This window comes from Eurytemora carolleeae, unplaced genomic scaffold (assembly GCF_000591075.1).
Source record: "Eurytemora carolleeae unplaced genomic scaffold, Eaff_2.0 scaffold205, whole genome shotgun sequence".
Lineage (NCBI taxonomy): Eukaryota > Metazoa > Arthropoda > Copepoda > Calanoida > Temoridae > Eurytemora > Eurytemora carolleeae.
In genome coordinates, this window is record NW_019396096.1 from 328,816 (window position 1) to 350,621 (window position 21,806).

Genomic DNA, 21,806 nt, shown 5'->3' on the forward strand with positions numbered 1-21,806 from the left:
GAGCTACCTCTCCGTGTGTATTGTCCTGAGTGTACACTTGGGATAGTTAACTTATAAAGGATGTTAAGAGATATGCAGTACGCTTTCAGAGTACAAGTGTATGGGGAGGTTTTGTATCTTGAATTTTACTCAGTTTTCTCAGAACAGTTTATTAATGATGAAATATTGCTCTGTAAAAGACTGTAATAGTTTGTCTTCCTGTGGAAATGGAATCCTGCACACGATAAAGTAGTAGTGGATTTTTATAGTTTCATGGAAAACAAATTCTCCATTTAAATATTTTACGAAATCAACCCCGAGTACTGTAATATACAGATTGACCTTAGCTTTGGAAGTAAAGTACATGGCCTGTTTAATTAGTAAAGGATTGGCATACATCATCACTCTATGTTACCTCGTTGGTCTTGAAGATCTCCGGTGCTAGGCCTAAAAATCCTGAACTTGGAGATCCAATACAACAATTTATTCTTTGTTATATGAAAAATAGTTTCCCTGTTTTCTGGTTTCTACTGTAGAAATAAAATTTATTCTAAAAATTTGTGAGAACTGAAAAAGTTCAATAATAAAATTTTAAATCTAAACAATATCAGTTGGAAACTATAAAGGTCGTCATCCTTGTGACACCAATCTATTTTTATATTCAATAATTTTTCTGTTTTTTTAACTATTTATAACACTGTAATTTTGGTTCGCAGTGTTCTAAAGTTGTTGGACAGAAATTTTCCCTTTATTGAGAAGGTTCAAGCCTTTTCAGAAAAAGGCGAGAACCTTCGAGATTAAGAGCAAATCTAAGTTCAAAAACTTTATAGCACATCGTGCCAAAATAGGGTTATTGAGTTTATGAAACGTTTTTGTACTCGTCTTTTTTCAATGGCTCTTTTAAATCAAATAACCTTTGAAACAAAGCAGAAGTCAAAATATAAAGTTGATTTCAATTTTATTTTGTTTTAAAAATATCCTAAATATCCTTTAGAGAAAGTCCGGAAACCAATCAAAACTTGTTAGCCCACTTGCTATAATGTACAGCGAATTTACCTTTACAGCACGATGATTACTTTATAGCACAGGTTCAATATGAAATTCCTGATGAAGTGAGTATGAATGATGAAGTACAGAATAGCTTCATAAAATCTTTTTTTTTTAAATTTTTAATAATGATTTCTTTATTCATGGTGTCATGGATGAAATATATGCTCATTACCTACATCATAGCTTTGAATATAACTTTTTTTTCAAATATACATGTAATATTTTAGGCCTTACTCATTTTTTTATATTTGGTGATATTTCCTGGACCCTGTTCTGAAAATTTTAAGCAATCTTCCTCAATCACAGGTTAAAACTTACAACCCAGATTTTTGTGACAACTCGCATAACCCTATTGAAATGTTTATTATGGCTGGTCGAAGTTAACATTTTTCTTAATGTCGACATTATTATTATTTTTAGAAATCCGTGAAAATTTGAGAACGATTTGACTTGAAAGGAAACGAAGTTAAAAGTTTTATTAGAAAGAGGCCAGCACAGTACCATGAGAACTTATTTCTTTTTTTATTTGTCAGACATTGATAACTGCAATGTTAAGTTACCAATTCGACATAAATACAACTTTTATGAATGTTTGCGAATTCTCCAGTGCCATCTATTGTACTTATTATTTGGGTAATACATTCTTTTGCTTTAAACTTCGGTGATGGTGATGGAACAAACCTCTGTAGAGTAAAAAAAAGTAGATGTTAGTTCCACATTTATGGAAAATATATTTCGGTCTGGGTTGACGCTCGTCAGTTCTAACGATATAATCAAAATCGATAAAAAAAAATTGTTAAAACCTCAAGAAAATTAACAAACAAAAAGAAAATTTTTAAAAAAAAATTTGCATTTCTATTTTTGTCTTTAATTTTCCGAAAAAGATTACAATCAACAGTTTATTCTGGAATATTTTTATTTTGTTTATTGGTTTTTGAAGCTTGTGCTCCACAAAAATTGAAAACTATAGTGATAACCAGAAATAGGAAGACGACTTTATAGCATTAATAGGGCTCAGCAAAGTTCCGTTAAGGAAACGGAGGTTTTCGAAAATTAACGGAAGAGTCCAGAGTCCGTTAACGGTTGTTAAATGTCGTCTTAAGCCCCCCCCCCCCTTTTTTATATGATTGAACTTTAAAAGAATTTTTATTGAAATTTGGTAACTGCTTGAAACGTGCTTTAAACGTGCCATAAATCCAATTTGATAAACTGTAAACAATTTTTTATGGACATTTTTAGAGCATTGGCAAAATGATAACGTATTTAATACTACAAACAATCGTTATCACGGCTTACGCCGTTAACAATTTGACAAACCGTTTAGTGAAAATTTCTTCTGTTAACGCCGTCATTAAAATTTAGATCATTAAATAACTTTTCTTTAAACGGAAAATACCGTTAGCTAAACAAACGATCCGTTCTTAACTTTAAAATCATAGATAAATAAGTAAACATAGATAGCTTATGTACGCAAAATCACCAAGAATTGTACAGTCCGCGAACTAAGGGTCAAAGTGTACTACAATGATAAGCGGGGTGGTTTGGTGTTTTAATGGATTTCATAATAGAGTGTAAAATAACTCCGGGAATGGAACTATTTGAACAACAATATTTCCATAGAGAATAGAATATATAGAGAGGAATTTACTAGAAAAAAGTGTAAAACGGCCATTTTGTTGTACTGTTTCCATACTGCAGGTGTACTTCACATATTTATGCTATGTAACCTGTTGGGCCCTGGAATATCATTTTATAGAAAATCTAAAATTATTGTTAAAAGAAAACCAAACTATGAAATAGGCTGGTTTCATACTTGATAAATGATCATTTCACATAGACTCTATGCCTTCCACTGTACAAACGATGATTTTCCATTATAACTATAAATCAAATGATGTTTTTATTTACCTAATTCATTATAAAGTTTATTTTACAGCTTTAAAAATTTCGAAATTGAAATGAATAGTCTAGGGAACATACTGTATTAATGTACTCTACTGCATATAATTTGTGAACATTTACATGATTTGTACACTGAATTCCCTTTCAGGCTGAAAGGGACTGAAAAAATTCATACCAAGAGATTCTTTTAATTCCTCTCTATATATTCTATTCTCTATGAATATTTCACTGAGCAATATATCATATTGACGAGAACTGAAGAAGGACATGAGAAGGAATAAACTAACTTAAATTTCTCTCTACAGAACTCATGTACACCACAAGTACTCAATGACATAAGAACAGCCAATGTTCACAACCGACCTAGTTAATCTATATAATAGGAATATCTTTAAAACATCTCTGTACATTTATATCTTTCAAGATGAAAAATGTCGTCTTATGCACAATCTATCTTTATCTATGTTTAAAACTAACAGCTACCTGGAATTTTTTTGTAACGGTTGGAACTATAATCGTTAACGGAACAATTATGTAAAGTGCACATTAGATTGGATTTTCTGATTTTTATTATTAAGTATTCATTAAATTATTAATGATTCTTTTTTGATGTCAAATTTCAAAAACAGAATGCTTTAAATTAAACAATAAAGAAATTAGAGATCTAAATGTTTGCTGTTTCTGCAGTTTCTTTTCTCATGTGCATGTGATTGCGTGTACTAGCGCCAGGGGTCCCCATTCCGGCCTGGTCAGTGGGCCGTTGCCGCGCAGCTCTCTTTCTGCTTCCAATAACCGGTTCTATTCCTCTAGCCTCTGTAATGGCGTAGATTTCGGCCCGGTTTGCTGGTTCACTTTGGTTAACTGTACATCCACAATATCTATACAAAAAGAGAGATTCATAAAAAATAGGCAGATTTACCATTTTTGTCCTTTTTTACTATAAATACAAAGGAAACATGATAAATTCGAAAAAAATACTCCGGAAGTTTGTGTTTGTCTAAAAATACCACCATATTGATTTTGAACAATTTCAGAGGATTTTTTTATTTAAAACTTAAACTTTCTTCCCTTATGGTTTAGTTTTTTTAGAATATATTCTTATGCTGTTGTTAAAAAAATGTAATAGCATAAATTTAATTTTCCTAAAGAATTTAGTTATGATCTTTTCTCTAAAATATTTACCTTTCTCCACATTGTTCAACCTTAGCTTTAAGTTTTTTAAAGTAATGTCTCATCTCAGGACTGCTCCCGATTATACAGAGCGGAACAACCTTGAAGAAATTAATTTTCTTATTTATTAATTATTATTATTAGTTATTAAGAATTTGTTTAATTAGTTAGAATTTACCACGTTGAGAATGATGATAATAAGCGTATAATAGTATTCTGTAATTTTTTCCTCCTCATTACTTCTAAAAACATAAAAAAATGCCAAACCTCATAAATGAAATGTATATATATATATATTGTTAAAGTTATGTTTTCTACATAAATCGTTTTTATTTTAACATTTAGAAATAGATTTAATTAAAAATGGCGTCTGCTCCAAACCTGTCCCAAGGACTGGCGTACTGAAGAAGCAAAGTTGGAACCATACATACACATGTGACCAACCAGATCAACAAACTGAAATAAAAGCACTGTGAACAAAACTTTGAAGAAAATTTTTCAAACAATGAACGCCGTTTTCTCATTGGTTGCTTTAAAAAACTTGTTCAAGACAGTGCAAGGCATGTCATCATTTTACAATAGGTAAATGTTATTATTTTGAATTTAATGAGAAAAATGTCAATAACACTGGTAATTAAAATTATCATGATTTTACTACTGCTTTTTGTTCACTATTTTCTTATTGATAACATTAATAGCAATGATATCAACGCTGATTGTTTTTGAGAAAGTAAACCATTTAAAAGCTCTGAATAATCTTAAAATGTTTTTAGAAATCAGATCGATGCTCTTGGGGATCAGAATCTGTTAGGTAATCATAGCTGGGAACTTTAGAATAAGGTATCCTTAATCCCGATCGGTTAATTTATCTGGAGATCAATAACAGGAGGGGAACAAGCTTTATTTAATCTGGAGATTAAGAAAAAGAGGAGATCTAGCATTAATCTTGATGTCCACCATTTAAACGTTCCCAGCTCTGGATGATCTTAGGAGCCAAGACTGATCTTGGGGATCAGAATGCTCTTGAAAATCCAAATTATCTTGTGAATCTGAATGATCTTGGGAACCAAAATAATCTTAAGGGAATGAGAATGATCTTGGAGATCTGAATGATCTTGTGAATGAGAACGATGAATGCTGATGAATACCTGCTTGTGGGGATGGATCATTTTTACTCTTTGAAAAAAGAAAAATTCGATTTAAAAACAACGAACTAACAACGTTGTTTCTTTAACCAATGTTGATCGTTTTTGATTTAATTTAATTAACGATAGACAGTCCTACCTGCTAGTACTATTAATGATGTTAACCATAGCAAGATTCTCATTGTGAGTATCAGCAACGACATTTACTCTCAGCTTATTCACTCTCATGAAGTTTACTAAAAAAAGGAATTCAATTTTTACCACAAACTCAAATTTGTCTTTGCAACCAAATGTTGATATTTCAAACTAATAATTCGGTATGATAAAATAATCTTAATTTAAAACATCAAAGTTGTGTACCATCAATTGTTCCAAGAGTTCAGAAATGAAGTTAATAGTATAATCTCATTGTCAAGTTTGTGGTCGAGATAATCCTAATTTAAAAAGGCCAAAACTCAAAGGTAAATAATTTGAGGCTACCAGACACGTAAAGTAAATTGTACGGAAATTTTAAATCTAATTGAAAAAGCGTTTGAGAATTTTTTTTACTTCTTGAAGAACATATTTTAATAATACACTTTTGTATGCGAATTTTCCTAATATTTTAATTTAGATATTTTACCTTTCTCAAAAATTCACATTATTCAAAAAATTTAAAAGAATAAAAATCACCAAAATGATTTTTTTCAAAAGAAAAATTGCGGATTTTCTGAATTTAATTTCGCGCATTTTCTCCGAAACTATAGATCTTATCTGTTTAAGATTTTAAGGTGTGATAGAAATAATATATTCTCGCACTTTAGTTTTTCTACTAATTTAGTTGAGTAAAAAATAGTTTCACGGATTTTTTACAAGGGTCTTTCAGATTGCCTAACAAAAAAAATATTATTTCATACACATTTGTTAAAAATAAGATTACCAAAAAATGCTTTATTTCCATGTAAGATCTTGCTATTCATCCTTTTTTTGACTCACCCTGTACTGGCTGTGCATAAAATATTTTTGGTGACTTTAAAAGTTATAATATTAAAATAAAGAGATCTAAATGGATATTTCTTAACATTTATTTAAAAAAAAAACGAAAGTGTTTTGAAATATTTGCCCAAGACAGGGTTAAAAATTGGTTGGTTAGAAATGAGCAAAGAAAACTATTGACGAACATCAGTGGTAACATCATGGGAGCTTTGTAGAGCTTCATGTTGGTGGTGCAGATCATCAATATCTTGACAGCAGGTTTGCTCACCACACCTAGGCTTCAGACTAAGGGAGAGAGATCGCAGTTTTATCATGTGCGATTGAGAAATTATGTTGTCTCTGGAATGCATGATAATTTTGGAACTCTGGAACATTGTGGGGCTAGATGTAAGCAGTGTCTGCGGTTAGCTCGGTATCTGCATCACCATCATGAAGGAGCCAGGGTTGAGACGGAGTTGTGAACGTCTTAAGTGTTTCAAGCTGACTGACGCCACTACCCCTCTGAATAGGCGGAGAAGGGGGGGGGTAGTAGCTCTTGTTCCACCTTGTTGAACCGGTAAAGGAACTTTGTATCGAGAGTCTTACGCGGTCAGCTGTAATACACAAGCGCTTCACCAAGGATCGTCTTCCTTATATTTCGAATTTGTGTTAACAATTTTGTATATACATGTATTAAAGGATATTAATTAGCCAAGAGTATTTACCTATATAACATGAACTAAACCATTTATGTTTCTTGTGTACATTATTACATGAAATAGCGTTGTATTTTTCGTTAAAAATCCAATATAAAACTACATTCTATGTTTCATTTATTTGATTTATAATATGCACAAAGCAAAACTTTTAATAGAAAAACCACTTTAATAATAATTGTTTCTTGCTCCATGATTAAAATCAAATATTAACAAATAACATGCATTAATCCCATTCAAAATAAAGGGTTTGTTCCCAATTTTTCAATCAAGTTGTACTTCATTAATCTGAAGATTTATAACGAACTGAGACAATAAATTTCCCATTTTCTATGATCTTACTGCATTCAGTTCTTGATTAAATGTTTTTTTTACAAATATTTAAAATTTTAACATTAATTAAACCTTTTTTCTTTCGGTGATTTAGGCCATTGAATAACACTTGGTTTGCTTATTAAAATGTGCAAATGCTTTTTACAATACAATTACAAAACCGTTTTCAATGAAAAGCATGTTATCTTCCCGATTTTTTATTGGAGCCAATTTTTTCCCACACCCCCCCCCCAAAAAAAAAATTGTATTACTTAAAATCAGTTTGCTAGTAAGTTGTTTTTAAAACTGCAGCATGTATTGGATCCAAAATTCTTTTTTCCTTCTTCTTCTAATTATTCAATCAAAGTACATAATTACAGGTTTATTCCAATCTCAAAATATAGCATTTTGTTGGGGTTACTGGTTCAACTTTTTTTTTGTAAAATATAAATAGAAATTCTTTTTTTTTCTATTTTACAAAAAAAAACTATTTTCTTTAATCTAAAACCCTGTAGACAGAGTGTTTGTGTTTGAAAATATGCAACATTTCAAACTAAACTGATATAAACTTGATTCTAAAATCTGAAGATTGGAATTGATAAATGTTCAAGGTTTATTTCGTGTGGTTAACTACTTGGGTTAACCATATCTTAACAATAAATGAGCTTTCTCTTTAGAATCAGGTTTCCAATCTTTTAAAACTTAAATTTTAAAAGATTCACACACAATAAGGCTAGAAAGTATGAAAGTACAACAACTTACAAAAATAAACTTGTAAAATTGCTAATCTCCTTTTTTACACAAATATTACGTCTTGCGTTCTGATTTCGAAAGTATTGTAAAGCAAAGTAAAAAGGAAGTTGAAGACGACCTAAGAAATCAAAATGGTTCTATTAAGCAGACGCTGAACTCCAATCTTCGAGTGTGCGAGGTGGGGAAGACTTCACTGCAGATTTTACTTTTGTACATCACCACTTTTTCAACAATTTTCAATTAAATTAGTACTTATTTTGGGTTAGGTTAGGTTAAGACACTTTCTGGGCCGAGCGCTGCGGCTAGGACAGGCTAGGGGGCCGAGCGCTGCGGCCACAGGTTAGGTTAAGTTATGATACTTTCTGGGTTAGGTTAAGTTATGACACTTTCTGGGCCGAGCGCTGCGGCTAGGATTCAATCCCGATCTACAAATGTCATCCCCCCTTAATCATGCTTTTAATTTAGCGCGGCAGTGAAGTCTTCCCCTCCTCGCACACTCGAAGGTTGGAGTTCAGCCTCTGCCATTCCATCAGCATGTCAAGCATTGACTGATTTAATTATTGACTAGTGATGAATAATTAAACAAGCCTAGCAGCTCTAGAACTATATTTTACTATAAAGGCGAAACTATTTCATCAAAAATGTTAAAAAATGTTTTTGTCCTAAGTAACTAAGTAGAAGCAACATTTACAAATTTTAAAATGCATCAAAGAAAGATTAAGAACTGGTGCAAGGTGGATTTGAGCATTTTCACCCTTATTTTAGCACAATTTGAAATAAATCAAATAAATGAACAAACATGGTTTTACCTATTCTAATAAAACAGAAAATATCTACTAGAACTGTATTTATCCAGATCACTATGTACGTGAACAGAAAGATGAAGGTTGGAGAATCCTTACTCTCCCAGCCTGTACATGCCTAGAAAATATTTATGTACAGGTGGAATTGTACATTATTTACTAAGGTTTGAAAATTCGTACTCTCCCAGCCTGTACATGCCTAGAAAATATTTATGTACAGGTGGAATTGTACATAATTAACTAAGGTTAGAGATTCTGTACTCTCCCAGCCTGTACATTGCCATGAAAATATTTATGTACAGGTGGAATTGTACATTATTTACTAAGGTTGGTTAAATGGTAAGTTTATGAATTGTTTGCCTACTTTTCTTGCAATCATTATTTCTAGATATAATAAGCTTTTTAACATAGCAGAAATAAGAATTTCAAGTTAATTTCAATTCAATATTTATTTAAAGGGAGTGTTCGCGAAAAATGAAATGGGGTATAGGCTTAATGCGATAAAAAAGCGCTTTTGATCGCTACTAATCTTACTTCTATCTGTTGCGTCTATAAGGAGAAAATTGTTCAAGACGTCGCATACCGAATAACTTAGCGTCCATACTGTAACAGTGGGCGAGTTTTGTTGATCTTTTACGATCAGCAATTCAAGGATTTTTTGGATCGCTGAGATCATAGCTACCAAGGGGAATCATGCCCCCTTCCCCCCCCCCCCATCTTTAACCCTACGGTTGGACTTTAGAGTCCTATTTTGAATCCTAACGGATTTATTTGAGTTTGCATTTGGATTCTATAAATAACCCAAGCGACGCCGAATTTTCCGTTATCTTGAAGACCCAAGCGTTGGGGAGGGGGCGGAACAACCCCGGGGTAGCTAGGGTTAAATGCGATCCTAGGATGGAGCAAAATCGAAGGAGGAGAGTTAGTTGATCATCAGCTCCCTTAAACTGAGGTTCCCTTGAAGAATTCCCCTATTTTGATGAAACTGATTTGATTCATAATATTTAGTTTGTATAAGTATCGTTCGATTTAAAGTTTGTATTTTTTGTATCTTTTGTACATAAATATATTGTAAGAAAAACCGACTCGTTGAATATTTGAGAAACTCAGTGCATTGCTTTATTGATTTTTATTCATATACAATAATACAAATTGAGAAAATTGCAACATACGACTTAGACCGTAAAAAATCAATTTAATTTTAAACAAATCATTCAGATATTACAATCTATAGTCATCGATTATCTTTCGCCATATTTGTATATAGTTTATATAGTTTACCATGAAGAGTGGAGGATACTCCTTAGTAAGAGATATAAAGGGTAGCGAGAGTAAAATCCCTCCTGCAGAACAAACAAAACTTTTTAAACCCTTCGGGATTTCAAAAATCATGTTTTGGACAAATATTATTGAAAAGGGTGCTCCATATAACACGGATAGATGGGGACTACATTAAAATCTCCTATACAATTACCATTATAAACAAAAATCTTGAGAAACAGATTTTATAATGAAATCATAAATTGTGCGTAAATTTTTAACAATAACACTGTTTTTTAAATCATTGCCGCGTCAGTAAAGAACGACTTCTTTTGGAGGGAAAGGACCAAAAACACACAAAAAACCTTCCGATAATGATAAGACCAAAAAAAATCATAAAACTATGCAGTATTAAAAAGTTAAATAAATGAGAATGGCTGTAATATTCAACAAAAGATTATAGAACTGTATAACAGGGAACATACAGTGCTATGGAAAAAAATCCAGAAGAGAAAGAAGAGGGGGGTAAAATATAAATTACATTTTGGAAACCGGGACAAAACAAAGTAAAACTTTGACGAAACATTTACTTTTCAAAAATTCAGAAAATTTTAAGTAATGTTCCTAAAGCCAAAAGTGTGAGGGTTGGAATGATGTTTGGATAGGAACGAAGTATCCAGGAACGGTTAAAGATGTATAAATATCTAAATAAAAATAAATATTAAATCTCAAAAAATAAATATGTATTATGATTAAAAACAATTATACCAACAATGTTATAAAAACAAAAGCTTGATTTAAAAAAAATTTCTTAATTAAAAAATAATTAAAAACACAATAACTTACTAAAAATGTGCCAGTAAAAAAAAACAATCTATAACAAAATGTATGTATATGATCATTAACTAATCACAAATGTCTAACATAGAAAACAAAAGATCAAAGAAAAATAAATGGAAAAAAAAATTTTATCAAAGTTTTTAATAAAAAAGTTCGACGACCAGGGAGAAAAAGTTTTTGTTTTGTATTAATAAGTTTGCATGCAATCAATAAAATGTCTATTCATGTTTAAGAAGTTTAAAAAAATCGAATACAGTGACATTCATAAAATAAAACTGAAAATTGTTACTTTGATCATTAAAATTCTAAATATTTAAGTTCATGCTTAGAGTAAAGGAGAGAAAATTGTCTTTCATACTAAATCAAGGTACTAATGCAAGGAAAGTTAATTGCGGTCGCGTATACTTTGCGTACATATTGAAACCAGTTCTCTCTGGGCGAAATTTGTAAACAAGAATAGATGCATCAGTGTTCGTTTAGTATCCGAGGAGGTTAAACGCATTTAATTTTGATAATTTTGATAATTTACATAAAAGTTTCTTATGACAAAATATTTCATTGATTATTTTTGTGAAAATGGGTCAGGCTGTGACATCCATCTTGTGTTTACTTTTCCACCCAAAGACAGTACACTGCAGTACAAAAATTGCGTACACCTCTGAAATAACTTTCCTTGCATTAGTACCTTGACTAAACTAGGCTAGTGGGGTAGGTCATATAGGCCTATGATAGGCCGCGCGTTACTAAGACCGGTACAAGAGGGGTTAGGCTGGTTCGAATTCAAATTAACCTTAGTCCACTGTGCTTTGTTTATTAATCTTTGAATTAGAAAGAAGCAAGAAGATCTTGTTTTTTAGAGATAATTTCGATGAGCTAAATAAATAATAAATACATAGTTTAGTTAAGATTTGATGATCTATTTAATCCTGAAATTCAACAAACTAAATTTCTGACTTCAGTGCACAGTGCACAAAGTCAAATATTAGAAAATCCTAGGCGACAAAAATGTTTTACTGGTCAATTATTTCTGTACTTTAAAGTTATAGATGGAACTTTTACCTGAGCAGTACAGCAATGGTTAGGCACAATTTCTCATGAAGAATAATCCCAGGCAGAAGAAGATGTACAGCTGTACACTCTAGATCCATACTGTTCACAACCTAGGTACATATATTTAGATGTACAGCTGTATACTCTAGATCCCTACTGTACACAACCTAGGTACATATATTTAGATGTACAGCTGTACACTCAAGATCCATACTGTACACAACCTAATGACAAAGTTTTCAACAACTGTTAGTTTCTTCACAACAATTTTTTTGGTAAATATACCTAGGGACATATTGATATTATATAATATAACTAATGACAGTCCCCCTCCCCATACTACCCCGCTGTGACATCCACCTCCATATTACCCCACTGTGCCCCTTCCCTCCCAATTGCCATGCATGGTTAATATTTCAAAACCATTCTTATGCCTGGCACAAATACAGTCATTAATTAGTTACGGGAAGCCCAGAGGTACTTCAAGGAATTGTTTTTGTATTTTAAATATAGAAAGTCTAAAACTCCTATATAGAATATATGGTCTAACCTTACTAATAGGAAGGATTGACTAACCTTAATAATAGGAAGGATTGACTAACTTTACTAATAGAAAGGATTGGCTTACCTTACTAATAGGAAGGATTGGCTTACCTTAGTAATAGGAAGGATTGACTAACTTTATTAATAGAAAGGATTGGCTTACCTTACTAATAGGAAGGATTGACTAACTTTACTAATAGAAAGGCTTGGCTTACCTTACTAATAGGAAGGATTGGCTTACCTTACTAATAGGAAGAATTGACTAGCTTGCTAATAGGAAGAATTGACTAGCTTACTAATAGTAAGAATTGGCTTACCTTACTAATAGTAAGGATTGGCTTACCTTACTAATAGTAAGAATTGGCTTACCTTACTAATAGTAAGGATTGGCTTACCTTACTAATAGTAAGAATTGGCTTACCTTACTAATAGTAAGGATTGGCTTACCTTACTAATAGGAAGTATTGGCTTACCTTAGTAATAGGAAGGATTGACTAACTTTATTAATAGGAAGGATTGGCTAACCTTACTACTAGGAAGTATTGGCTTACCTTACTAAAAGGAAGGATTGGCTTACCTTACTAATAGTAAGGATTGGCTTACCTTACTAATAGGAAGGATTGGCTTACCTTACTAATAGGAAGGATTGGCTTATCTTATTTATAGTAAGGATTGGCTTACCTTACTAATAGTAAGGATTGGCTTACCTTACTAATAGGAAGAATTGACTAGCTTGCTAAGGAAGAATTGACTAGCTTACTAATAGTAAGAATTGGCTTACCTTACTAATAGTAAGGATTGGCTTACCTTACTAATAGTAAGGATTGGCTTACCGTACTAATAGGAAGGATTGGCTTACCGTACTAATAGGAAGGATTGGCTAACCTTACTAATAGGAAGAATTGACTAACCTTACTAATAGAAAGAATTGGCTAACCTTACTAATAGGAAGAATTGACTAACCTTACTGATGGAAAGAATTGGCTAATCTTACTAATAGGAAGGATTAACCACCTTACTAATACATAATAGGAAGGATCGACTAACCTTCTAATAGGAAGGATTGACTAACCTACTTATAGAATGGATTTACTAACCTTACTAATAGGAAGAATGAGAGCAAAGAGCGTGATGAACCTACTCCAAGATATAATTAAATTGATTCCAGTCCATCGCTTTCTTCTTCTAAAATAGAGTTAGTTGAATCTCTTAAACATTATTCATATGTATCTAGTATCTACTAAAATATCACAAAGAAAAAAAAAGTTGAATTCTACCATTAAAAAAACATAGAGAAGGCAGAGACAATTTTTTAGTAACATTTTCATCATTAAACATTTCTAAAAGGGGCTTTCGACTTAATTTACAAGTTTCAGTGTTTCAAAGTTTTAACTGTAAATACGATGTATTAATGTCGTCTTTAAGAAAAAGTATAATGTGATAGGAGACACCCTGTATGTTACCCTATGTCGTCATTAAAGAAAATTTTAGACAGAGGGTTGAATGGTACTCTGTGAATTAGGCATGTAATTCTTTAAACCATTGGTCAATTAAAGCTACGCGATGAGTCCCTTTAGTTAAAATAATATGATTAAATATAAACCTGAGAATGAATTGAATAAGAAAGATTGCCGGAGGTATTGAGAGGATGACAAGTGTGATGAGGATCGCCAGGTTGGACTCATACTCCTCCTCCCTCCTCACCACCGTCCTCGTCACGTTCCTCAAGAGCAGGTGCAGCTCCTCCTCCGGAGTTCCGGAGATGTTTCTCAAACTCTCTTCCTCGGAGAAACCGTTAAAAAGTCCGAACCCGTGTCTTCCAGAGTACCCGGAGCCAGATTCAGTTTCAAGAAAATCATCAAATATACCTCCAGAACCTGGATCAAAATCCAGAAGATATGTTGAACCGATCTCACCACTGGTTAGATCAGCTTCGACTGCATCCCTGATCTTTTCCCCTTCAACACCTATGTTAAGAGTTACATTTTGAAATTCTTGGAAATTATCCGAAAAAGTTACATTTTTTGATTCTGAACTGAAGATGTAGTCACGGAAACTTGTTGCATTACTATTTTCTTTGTTAAAGAATGTATATTCATTCTCTTCTTTCAAATCTTGATTTTCTACATAATGTTCCATTAGTTCTTGATTTTTGATAAATTCTTGATCTCCATTAAGTTCTTGATCTCCACTAAGTTCTTGATATCCATTAAGTTCTTGATATCCATTAAGTTCTTGATATCCACTAAGTTCTTGATCTTCATTAAATTCTCGATCTCCACTAAGTTTGTGATCTCCACTATGTTCTCGATCTCCACTAAGTTCTTGATCTCCACTAAGTTCTTGATCTCCACTAAATTCTTGATCTCCACTAAATTCTTTATCTCCACAAAGTTCTCGATCTCCACTAAGTTCTTGTTCTCCACTAAGTTCTTGATCTTCACTAAGTTCTTGATCTCCACTTAGTTCTTGATCTCCTCTAAGTTCTTGATCTCCACCAAATTCTTGATCTCTACTAAGTTCTTGATCTCCACTAAGTTCTTGATCTTCACTAAATTCTTGATCTCCACTAAGTTCTTGATCTCCAATAAATTCTTGGTAATCGCTAATATATTCTTGATCTCCACTTAACTCTTGATCTCCACTTAATTCTGTTTCTACACTCAATTCTTGATCTTCGCTTAAGTCTTGATCTTCGCTTAACTCTTGATCTCTGCTTACGTCTTTATCTCCGCTTAACTCTTGATCTCCGCTTAACTCTTGATCTCTGCTTAGATCTTGATCTCCGCTGAGACGAAGATCAATAGTAGTAGTATTTGATTCCTGATCAGTGTAGTTCAACAGAACAACTTTTCTTCCTGTCTTGCTCAACCCGTTCATTCTAATTTATATTTCATTTCGTTTGTTAAAGATTATTTTTTGACATTCTTTGAATTAATCTATATATAAATTTGGCTTGTCTGTCTGTCTGTTTGTCTGTTTGTTTGTTTGTATCCAATAAACGTCAAAACGGCTGAACCGATCGGGCCCAAATTTTTTGTGGGACATCTAGGGAGCCCAGGGAAGGTTTATGAATGATTGAAATTTTAAATATTTGTCTCCATCAAAATTCGATCGTCATTAAATTTTTGAAAATTTTGAAAATCCACGAAATTTTTTGTGAAATTCCGCGAATTATTTTTGTTTTGTTTTACGATGTACAGAAAGAGAACATGTTCACAATTAATTTAGAAGATGGGCGCGAAGCGCCCTCTAAGGCTAGTAAGATAAAAAGGTTTTAGTATTTTTCTTTGATTGACATTTTATCCCTGTACCATGAATTGAGAACAAACTACAGGGTGTCCCACGAAATATGACAGTTGGTGAATAGTTTAGAATGTCTTCTTCCATTATTCGTTAGGTTGTTTGATACCAAAGAAAATTATAGAATAATTTTTTGGGAATCTTGTTAAAGTAAAATTGATTTCAAAGTAAAATATATTTAAGCAAAATATTTTTTAACCAAATAAACTGCAATAAGCCTTTAATATCTAATACAGTGCATGGAGTATATGGATTCATAGCTATTTATCAACTGTCATGTTTTGTGGGACACCCTTTACGTAAAAAAAATGTTTTAAAAAATTTAACAAAAATTTTCTTTTTCTTTCTAGGAAAGATCTATTAGAAATGTCGGATCTGACATGTTTGCAAGATATTGAAGATTTTATTTTATTCTACAAAATCCTTCTTCAAAACATGTCTTCAACGCTCGATTCATAACAGTACCTTCTTAACCTTTATCTGCTTAATAACGTGGAAAAGGAGTCGTTTTTTGTTTGTTTAAAACATAATTGACAAAACATATAAAAACAATTTGAATATAAAACTCAAGGAAATATTTTGACGACATTGATGACAATCTAATCTTTTACAGCTAGGTCGGAAAACTTAATTATTCCCTTTATCCTAAAATAAATGAAAATTTCCCTAAATTAATCTTTTTAAATAAGTATTTTTGAACTGTATATTTATTCTCCTGGTTTTATTTTAGTATTGTGACGACATTTTACATTTTTGATGACTTTCTTTCTGAATTTTTTGGATTGTTTTTAAGTTTGTTTATTTAATATTTAGATGGGACAGTTCGTGGACTGGAGGTTGCGAATCAACTAGTTAGTTCTCCGTCCTACTCCGGGTGTACACTACACCTTGTATTCCCCCTGGTATATTCTATACCTGGAGTTGGGTTCAGGTAAATCCGGTTCAACCTAGATATTGGCAAATAAACATATTTAAATAATTTATATATGAAAGTAAAAGTAATTGGGAGCTATTGTAAAGTCTAAAGAAAGCCAAGTTTTTCACAAGTTTTGATTGTGTTTTGGCTTTTGAGACAGAAGTAGAGAACGTTTGTCTACTTGTTTTGTTCGAAGTAACGTGAAAATTAAATTAAAATAACTTTTTAAAATTATTTTGTATTTTTATTACATAAACAATTTCATTATTAACCCTAATGTTTCGATAGTTTATGTTTAATGATGTATCTACGATGTACAAAAATAAATTTATTTTTACCATCAAAAATTTACAATTATAACATAATTAATAGTTTTACGATATATGGTACACGTTTTTAAAGCTTTGCGAGGCATATGACATAATGAACACTTTTAATCATAATTAATAGTATGTGATTTTTATAAAAGAAATTTCCAATTAAGAAAAAAACATTATCATATTATTATCATATTATTATCATAAAATGTCTTAAAAGACAGAATTAAAAAGATAAAAAATGTTTTACGTAAAATCACTGAAAAAAATAAAACTTTTTTACAATTGAGTAACTTTTTCCATAAAGTTGTTTGTAATTAAAGCTAAAACTAGTCAAAATAAAAAAATTACTATTATAAAGTTCACTAAGCTCAACTTTACTCAGGAGTCAGGACCAGAAGAGATTCTTTTACTTTGACAATAAGCTGATCAATCTTAATTATAATCAATTCGTTCGAAACTAATCAATTTAAATTAAATATGTTCAAAAATTAATGATTGATTACATCATCACCAAGAGAGTAATATAAAATAAATCAATTAGTTAAATCGATTCAATTAAAATTGAATTAGTTCAAAAATCGATTAGAATTTATGATTGATCAAAAACTCAGATGGAGAATAATAATTGATAGGTTCAATAATCGAATTGTTCCATCCAAATTCTACAATTGACTAATCAACTAACTAATCAATTAATCATCTTGTTGCACGCATAAACTTGAGCGCCATCGATCCATCCACGCCGTGGATAATCCCAACAATATACCCCAAAACCTGAAATTAGACAAAAACATGTTTAAATGATTTTTTTTATTTTAAAAAGTTTCATAATCGATTTCCGCACTCGGTCTTTATAAATTGAGTCCAAGAAGCGGTAGCAACGTTGATTTTAATGACACAAGGGAGGTAGAACAAAAATTCTCCCGTTTTGGATTAAAAATAATTCTAAAACTTTGAATATCAGATAAATTTAAAAACCAGATAGACTTTATTTCGAAGAACCCACTTTTTGTAGAGTGGCGGGTCCGATTTACAAGAGTACCTTTAGACCTTTGATTAAACAAGGATGACGGACTAATTATTAATTCTCTACAAAAATTCTTAATTGTAAAAGTTATAATAAATTTTTTGCAAGCTTTTTGATATTAAAGAAATATTAATATTTATTTTACAACATTACAGTCTCTTTTATTTATTTTTATTTTATTAACTATACTTACATAAACTGCTGTCATGGCGGGATAAGCTGAAAATCCGGGAATAGTTTTGTAAAAGTAGAAAAGGTTATTGTGAACAGATGTAGCAAGGTATGTACTGGCTCCTATGTACAGTCCACAGGAAACATACGAAAATGCTACCTAAACAAAGATTTATTGTTAAGGAGTTGAGTCTTTGTCACAAATCAATTTTTTTAATTTCTTTATCTTTGAAACCTGATGATGTAAACCTTTGATATTTCAAACTTAGATTATTTGATCTAACAGCATTCATAGTTTGAAATATCTAAGGTCTACTGTATTGTGTTGCAAAAATATTGAGATTAGAGAACAAGATTTTGTGGCAAAACTCAATTCCTTTGTTACAAATTATTAATTGAATGGGCGCTAGTTTAGAACTAAACATTGTTTTGCTTTACTGTACATAAAATTGATAAAATTGATAGCAGAATTGAGTCTTTGCCACATACTTAAATTTCATTATCCCTATATCTGTGCAACCTGATGGTGTAAACCTTAGATATTTCAAACTTAGATTATCAATGCTCTAACAGAATTAATAGTTTGAATAAATAAGGTTAATGTCAATGGGTTGCAAAAATATAGGTATAAAAAAATAAGAGTTTGTGGCAACAATTTAAATCTTGATTTTTGTATTTGGTTACCTCAAACAAAGATGGCCGAACCCTGAGATATGTAGTTTCTGACGTGGCATAGCAGAATATAAGAACACACGTGGTCAACAAACTGGCAGAGGTTGTTGTCAAGAATATAGAATAACTGGGACCAAGATCTGGTCCATACCTTAACATTAAACAGGTTTTATTCATTATACAGGGTTACCAACAAAGGATGAGACTTCAGAGACGAAATGTATACTTTATGTTTCCTTATATTCACGATTCCCTGCAACTGCAAACTTGTTTCTTTCTTTGCCAAATAATTCAATAAACCATTATAAACTATATCTAAGGAAGAATACATAATTCAACTTTGGGATCGTCACATTTTAAACGTTTCTGGTCGTCTTTACAGTCTCATCCATTCTGTGTAAACATAAAAGTTTTATCGAAATGTATATTTTTGTCTATCAGTTTAAAAAAATTAAAGAACCAACGTTTTTTCTTTATCTATGAATTCAATAGATGCATTATCATTATTTTTTTTCTGTGAACGTATGTGTTCGATTTACAAGGGTACCTTTAAAAGCTTTATCTGATCAAGTATATGAATTATGAATCCATTTTTTGTTTCGGAAAAAAAATTATTTTCATTTGTACTGTCCCTGAAAATGTGACTTGCACATTTCCAGCTCTAGAAACAATGGAGCAATTGTCAGAATTAAACAACGACGTTATCTTCCACATTACTGATCAGTCCCTTTAAAAATCACTTACTTCATCCCGTATTGGAACATTAGAAACTGACAAACCAGACCAAACAGAAATTCAAGAAGCTTAACAGCTCCTGTTGGAGTCTTCAGAAACCCAGAGTGTAAACAGGTACAAACCCTAAAAATTAATAATAATAATAATAATAATACCTGCAAAATCCACAAATACTGAAGCCTGCCTCTGCTCTGCCTGCTGAGGATAAATACCCATTTCCACCGTTAGATGGAGTTATATACACTTGCCTGAAATATGACAAAAAAATAGTGCTTTAAATAGTGTGGATAATATTGTATAATATATTTTCTGATAATAGATATTTAAGAATATATATTCCATTCATGCGTTTGTCTCTAGGGCACGCAAAGGAGTTTAATCTTTGCTACAAACTCAAAGTTTTTAATCCTAATATCATTGAAACCGGACGGTGTAAACCTTTAATATGACTAACATATTCTATCAGAATTCATAGTTTGAAATGTTTACGACATTGGATTGCGAAGATATCGAGATTAGAAAATAACAGTTTGTGACAAAGACTCAATTCCTTTGTCTGTTTTAATTAATGAACTTTACTTCTAAAGATATGATTTTTTCATGATTTTAATTATATTCTGATTTGATAAAAACATAAAAACATGTACTTAATATTGATATCAGATGATACTAAAACATGTGCTATATTAATATACAGCTTGGAAACCCGGCTTTGGTTGAAAACTTTACTGTTTCTATTAAGATCAGCCCACTCCACCAAATAAAAAAATTCTGTAATTTCTTCATCAAAATTTGGGAACAACTGGTCAGTTCGTGCATGAGTTATGATCGGGCATACAAACAGAGATCACTACTCTAAATAGATACTGCATTCAGGCAAAACATTCCCTTAGATCTACTTAGTTGAGGCACATCGGTTGTAAATGAGTTGTAATCGGACGTAAATTTAGATGTTCGTTAGTCCACGGACTTTTACACCAATGACAAGCATAAATTATGTGAAAACATTTTTATTCAAATTAAACATTATTTGTAATTCTGTTGCTAATTTGTTTGTCCAAAATATATTATTATTATTATATAAAGGGTTAGAGATAAATTTCCAAACACAATGACTATCTTAAATAACTTTTTTTTGTGAAAAGAGTTCAATGTATAGATTTAATATTGGAAAAAAATATATCCGTTTTTGGATCAAATTTGATCAAATGTGAATTGGATAATTCAAAAAGTCAAAAAATTTGGGATTTGTTTAAATATTTTCTACCTCGTAGTGGTTGGTCTGCTGGTTTTTGATCCTCCGAAAACCATTTTAATCTAAAATTACATCTATAATTATTATATGATTATTTTTAATTATTTTTTCTAAAATCAAGAAAAACATGTATAATCAAACTGCATTTTGTCATTTCAATCTAGAAAAAATGAAAAATGTTAATTTGAAATTAGAAATAAAAACAGGAAACGCCTCAAAATAATTCATTTTGGGGGGGTTTCCGTTTTTTTGGGTCCGATTCCGTGTTGAGGCGTTTCCATAGCAAATATGTTTGAAAACCTCAAACTTAACAAAAATATTAGCTTTCTTTTTCCATAGCACCCAAATGAAACATGTTAGCCTAAAGTTTTGAAAACCTCAAACTCAACACAAATATTATAATATTAGCTTTCCTATCCCATTTTGTCTCACTTCAAACTAGACAGAAAGAGAAGCTGACAAGTATGAGAAAAACAAATTTATCATTTTACATAAAGAAATTCAAAAAACAACTTTAATTTTTTTAACAGCTTTTAAATAAAAGGAAAATTAAAATTTTAATCTTTTTTAGATATTATTTACTTTAGTTTGAAGGGAAAAAAATACATAGATTAACTTTCGTACTTCGCATGATGCTTGTCCTGTCCTGTCCTGTTTGTAACTGGTTAAATAATTTAAAAACATGGTTATCACCACTCCTCCATATATTGCGTCATCCTATGGTGAAATCTGACTCAGACATGACGCGTTTTGCGTAACTTGAAACTTGTATGTTTAGTTTAGATATCGATCTAAAAATATTAATGTTTTACACAGCTGTTTTCACAGGCGCAATTACATATTTTGTAAATGAGTGGGGGGTTACAGGGTTACCCACAAAGGATGAGACTGTAAAGACGACCTAAAACTCTTTAAAAACGTCAATTTTAA

The 21,806-nt window shown here is 31.4% G+C and overlaps 2 protein-coding genes across 2 annotated transcripts; both read right to left on the minus strand.

Annotated features, from left to right (window-relative positions):
* Window positions 1-3,451: 3,451 nt before the first annotated feature.
* Window positions 3,452-17,203, minus strand: LOC111694814 (uncharacterized). The gene is made up of 12 exons (XM_023463843.1): window positions 16,447-17,203; window positions 14,081-15,358; window positions 13,575-13,662; window positions 11,944-12,044; window positions 10,669-10,748; window positions 10,066-10,127; window positions 8,791-8,902; window positions 5,386-5,482; window positions 4,483-4,557; window positions 4,280-4,343; window positions 4,114-4,202; window positions 3,452-3,809 (listed from the first exon to the last, which is right to left on the minus strand). The coding sequence occupies exons 2-12, from the start codon at window positions 15,355-15,357 to the stop codon at window positions 3,596-3,598; spliced, it is 2,259 nt and encodes a 752-aa protein (XP_023319611.1). The 5' UTR covers window position 15,358; window positions 16,447-17,203; the 3' UTR covers window positions 3,452-3,595.
* A 35-nt stretch (window positions 17,204-17,238) lies between these two features.
* Window positions 17,239-21,575, minus strand: LOC111694815 (protein singles bar). The gene is made up of 7 exons (XM_023463844.1): window positions 21,501-21,575; window positions 20,889-20,938; window positions 19,777-19,869; window positions 19,631-19,744; window positions 18,899-19,037; window positions 18,237-18,374; window positions 17,239-17,790 (listed from the first exon to the last, which is right to left on the minus strand). Exons 1-7 carry the CDS (start codon window positions 21,558-21,560, stop codon window positions 17,713-17,715), a joined length of 672 nt encoding a protein of 223 aa, XP_023319612.1. The 5' UTR covers window positions 21,561-21,575; the 3' UTR covers window positions 17,239-17,712.
* Window positions 21,576-21,806: the final 231 nt, after the last annotated feature.

What these genes read in the sequence shown, in the direction of transcription:
- LOC111694814 (XM_023463843.1), bottom strand. Translation starts at nt 15,357, where the DNA reads ATGAACGGGTTGAGCAAGACAGGAAGAAAAGTTGTTCTGTTGAACTAC. An exon ending in AGTATCCTCCACTCTTCATG is followed by an intron (nt 8,903 to 10,065) that starts GTAAACTATATA and finishes AATATTTTCTAG; the next exon opens with GCATGTACAGGCTGGGAGAG. An exon ending in TTATCATCATTCTCAACGTG is followed by an intron (nt 4,203 to 4,279) that starts GTAAATTCTAAC and finishes AATTTCTTCAAG; the next exon opens with GTTGTTCCGCTCTGTATAAT.
- LOC111694815 (XM_023463844.1), bottom strand. Translation starts at nt 21,560, where the DNA reads ATGTTTTTAAATTATTTAACCAGTTACAAACAGGACAGGACAGGACAA. An exon ending in AGCAGACCAACCACTACGAG is followed by an intron (nt 19,870 to 20,888) that starts GTAGAAAATATT and finishes GTCATATTTCAG; the next exon opens with GCAAGTGTATATAACTCCAT. An exon ending in CCGCCATGACAGCAGTTTAT is followed by an intron (nt 17,791 to 18,236) that starts GTAAGTATAGTT and finishes GTCTAATTTCAG; the next exon opens with GTTTTGGGGTATATTGTTGG.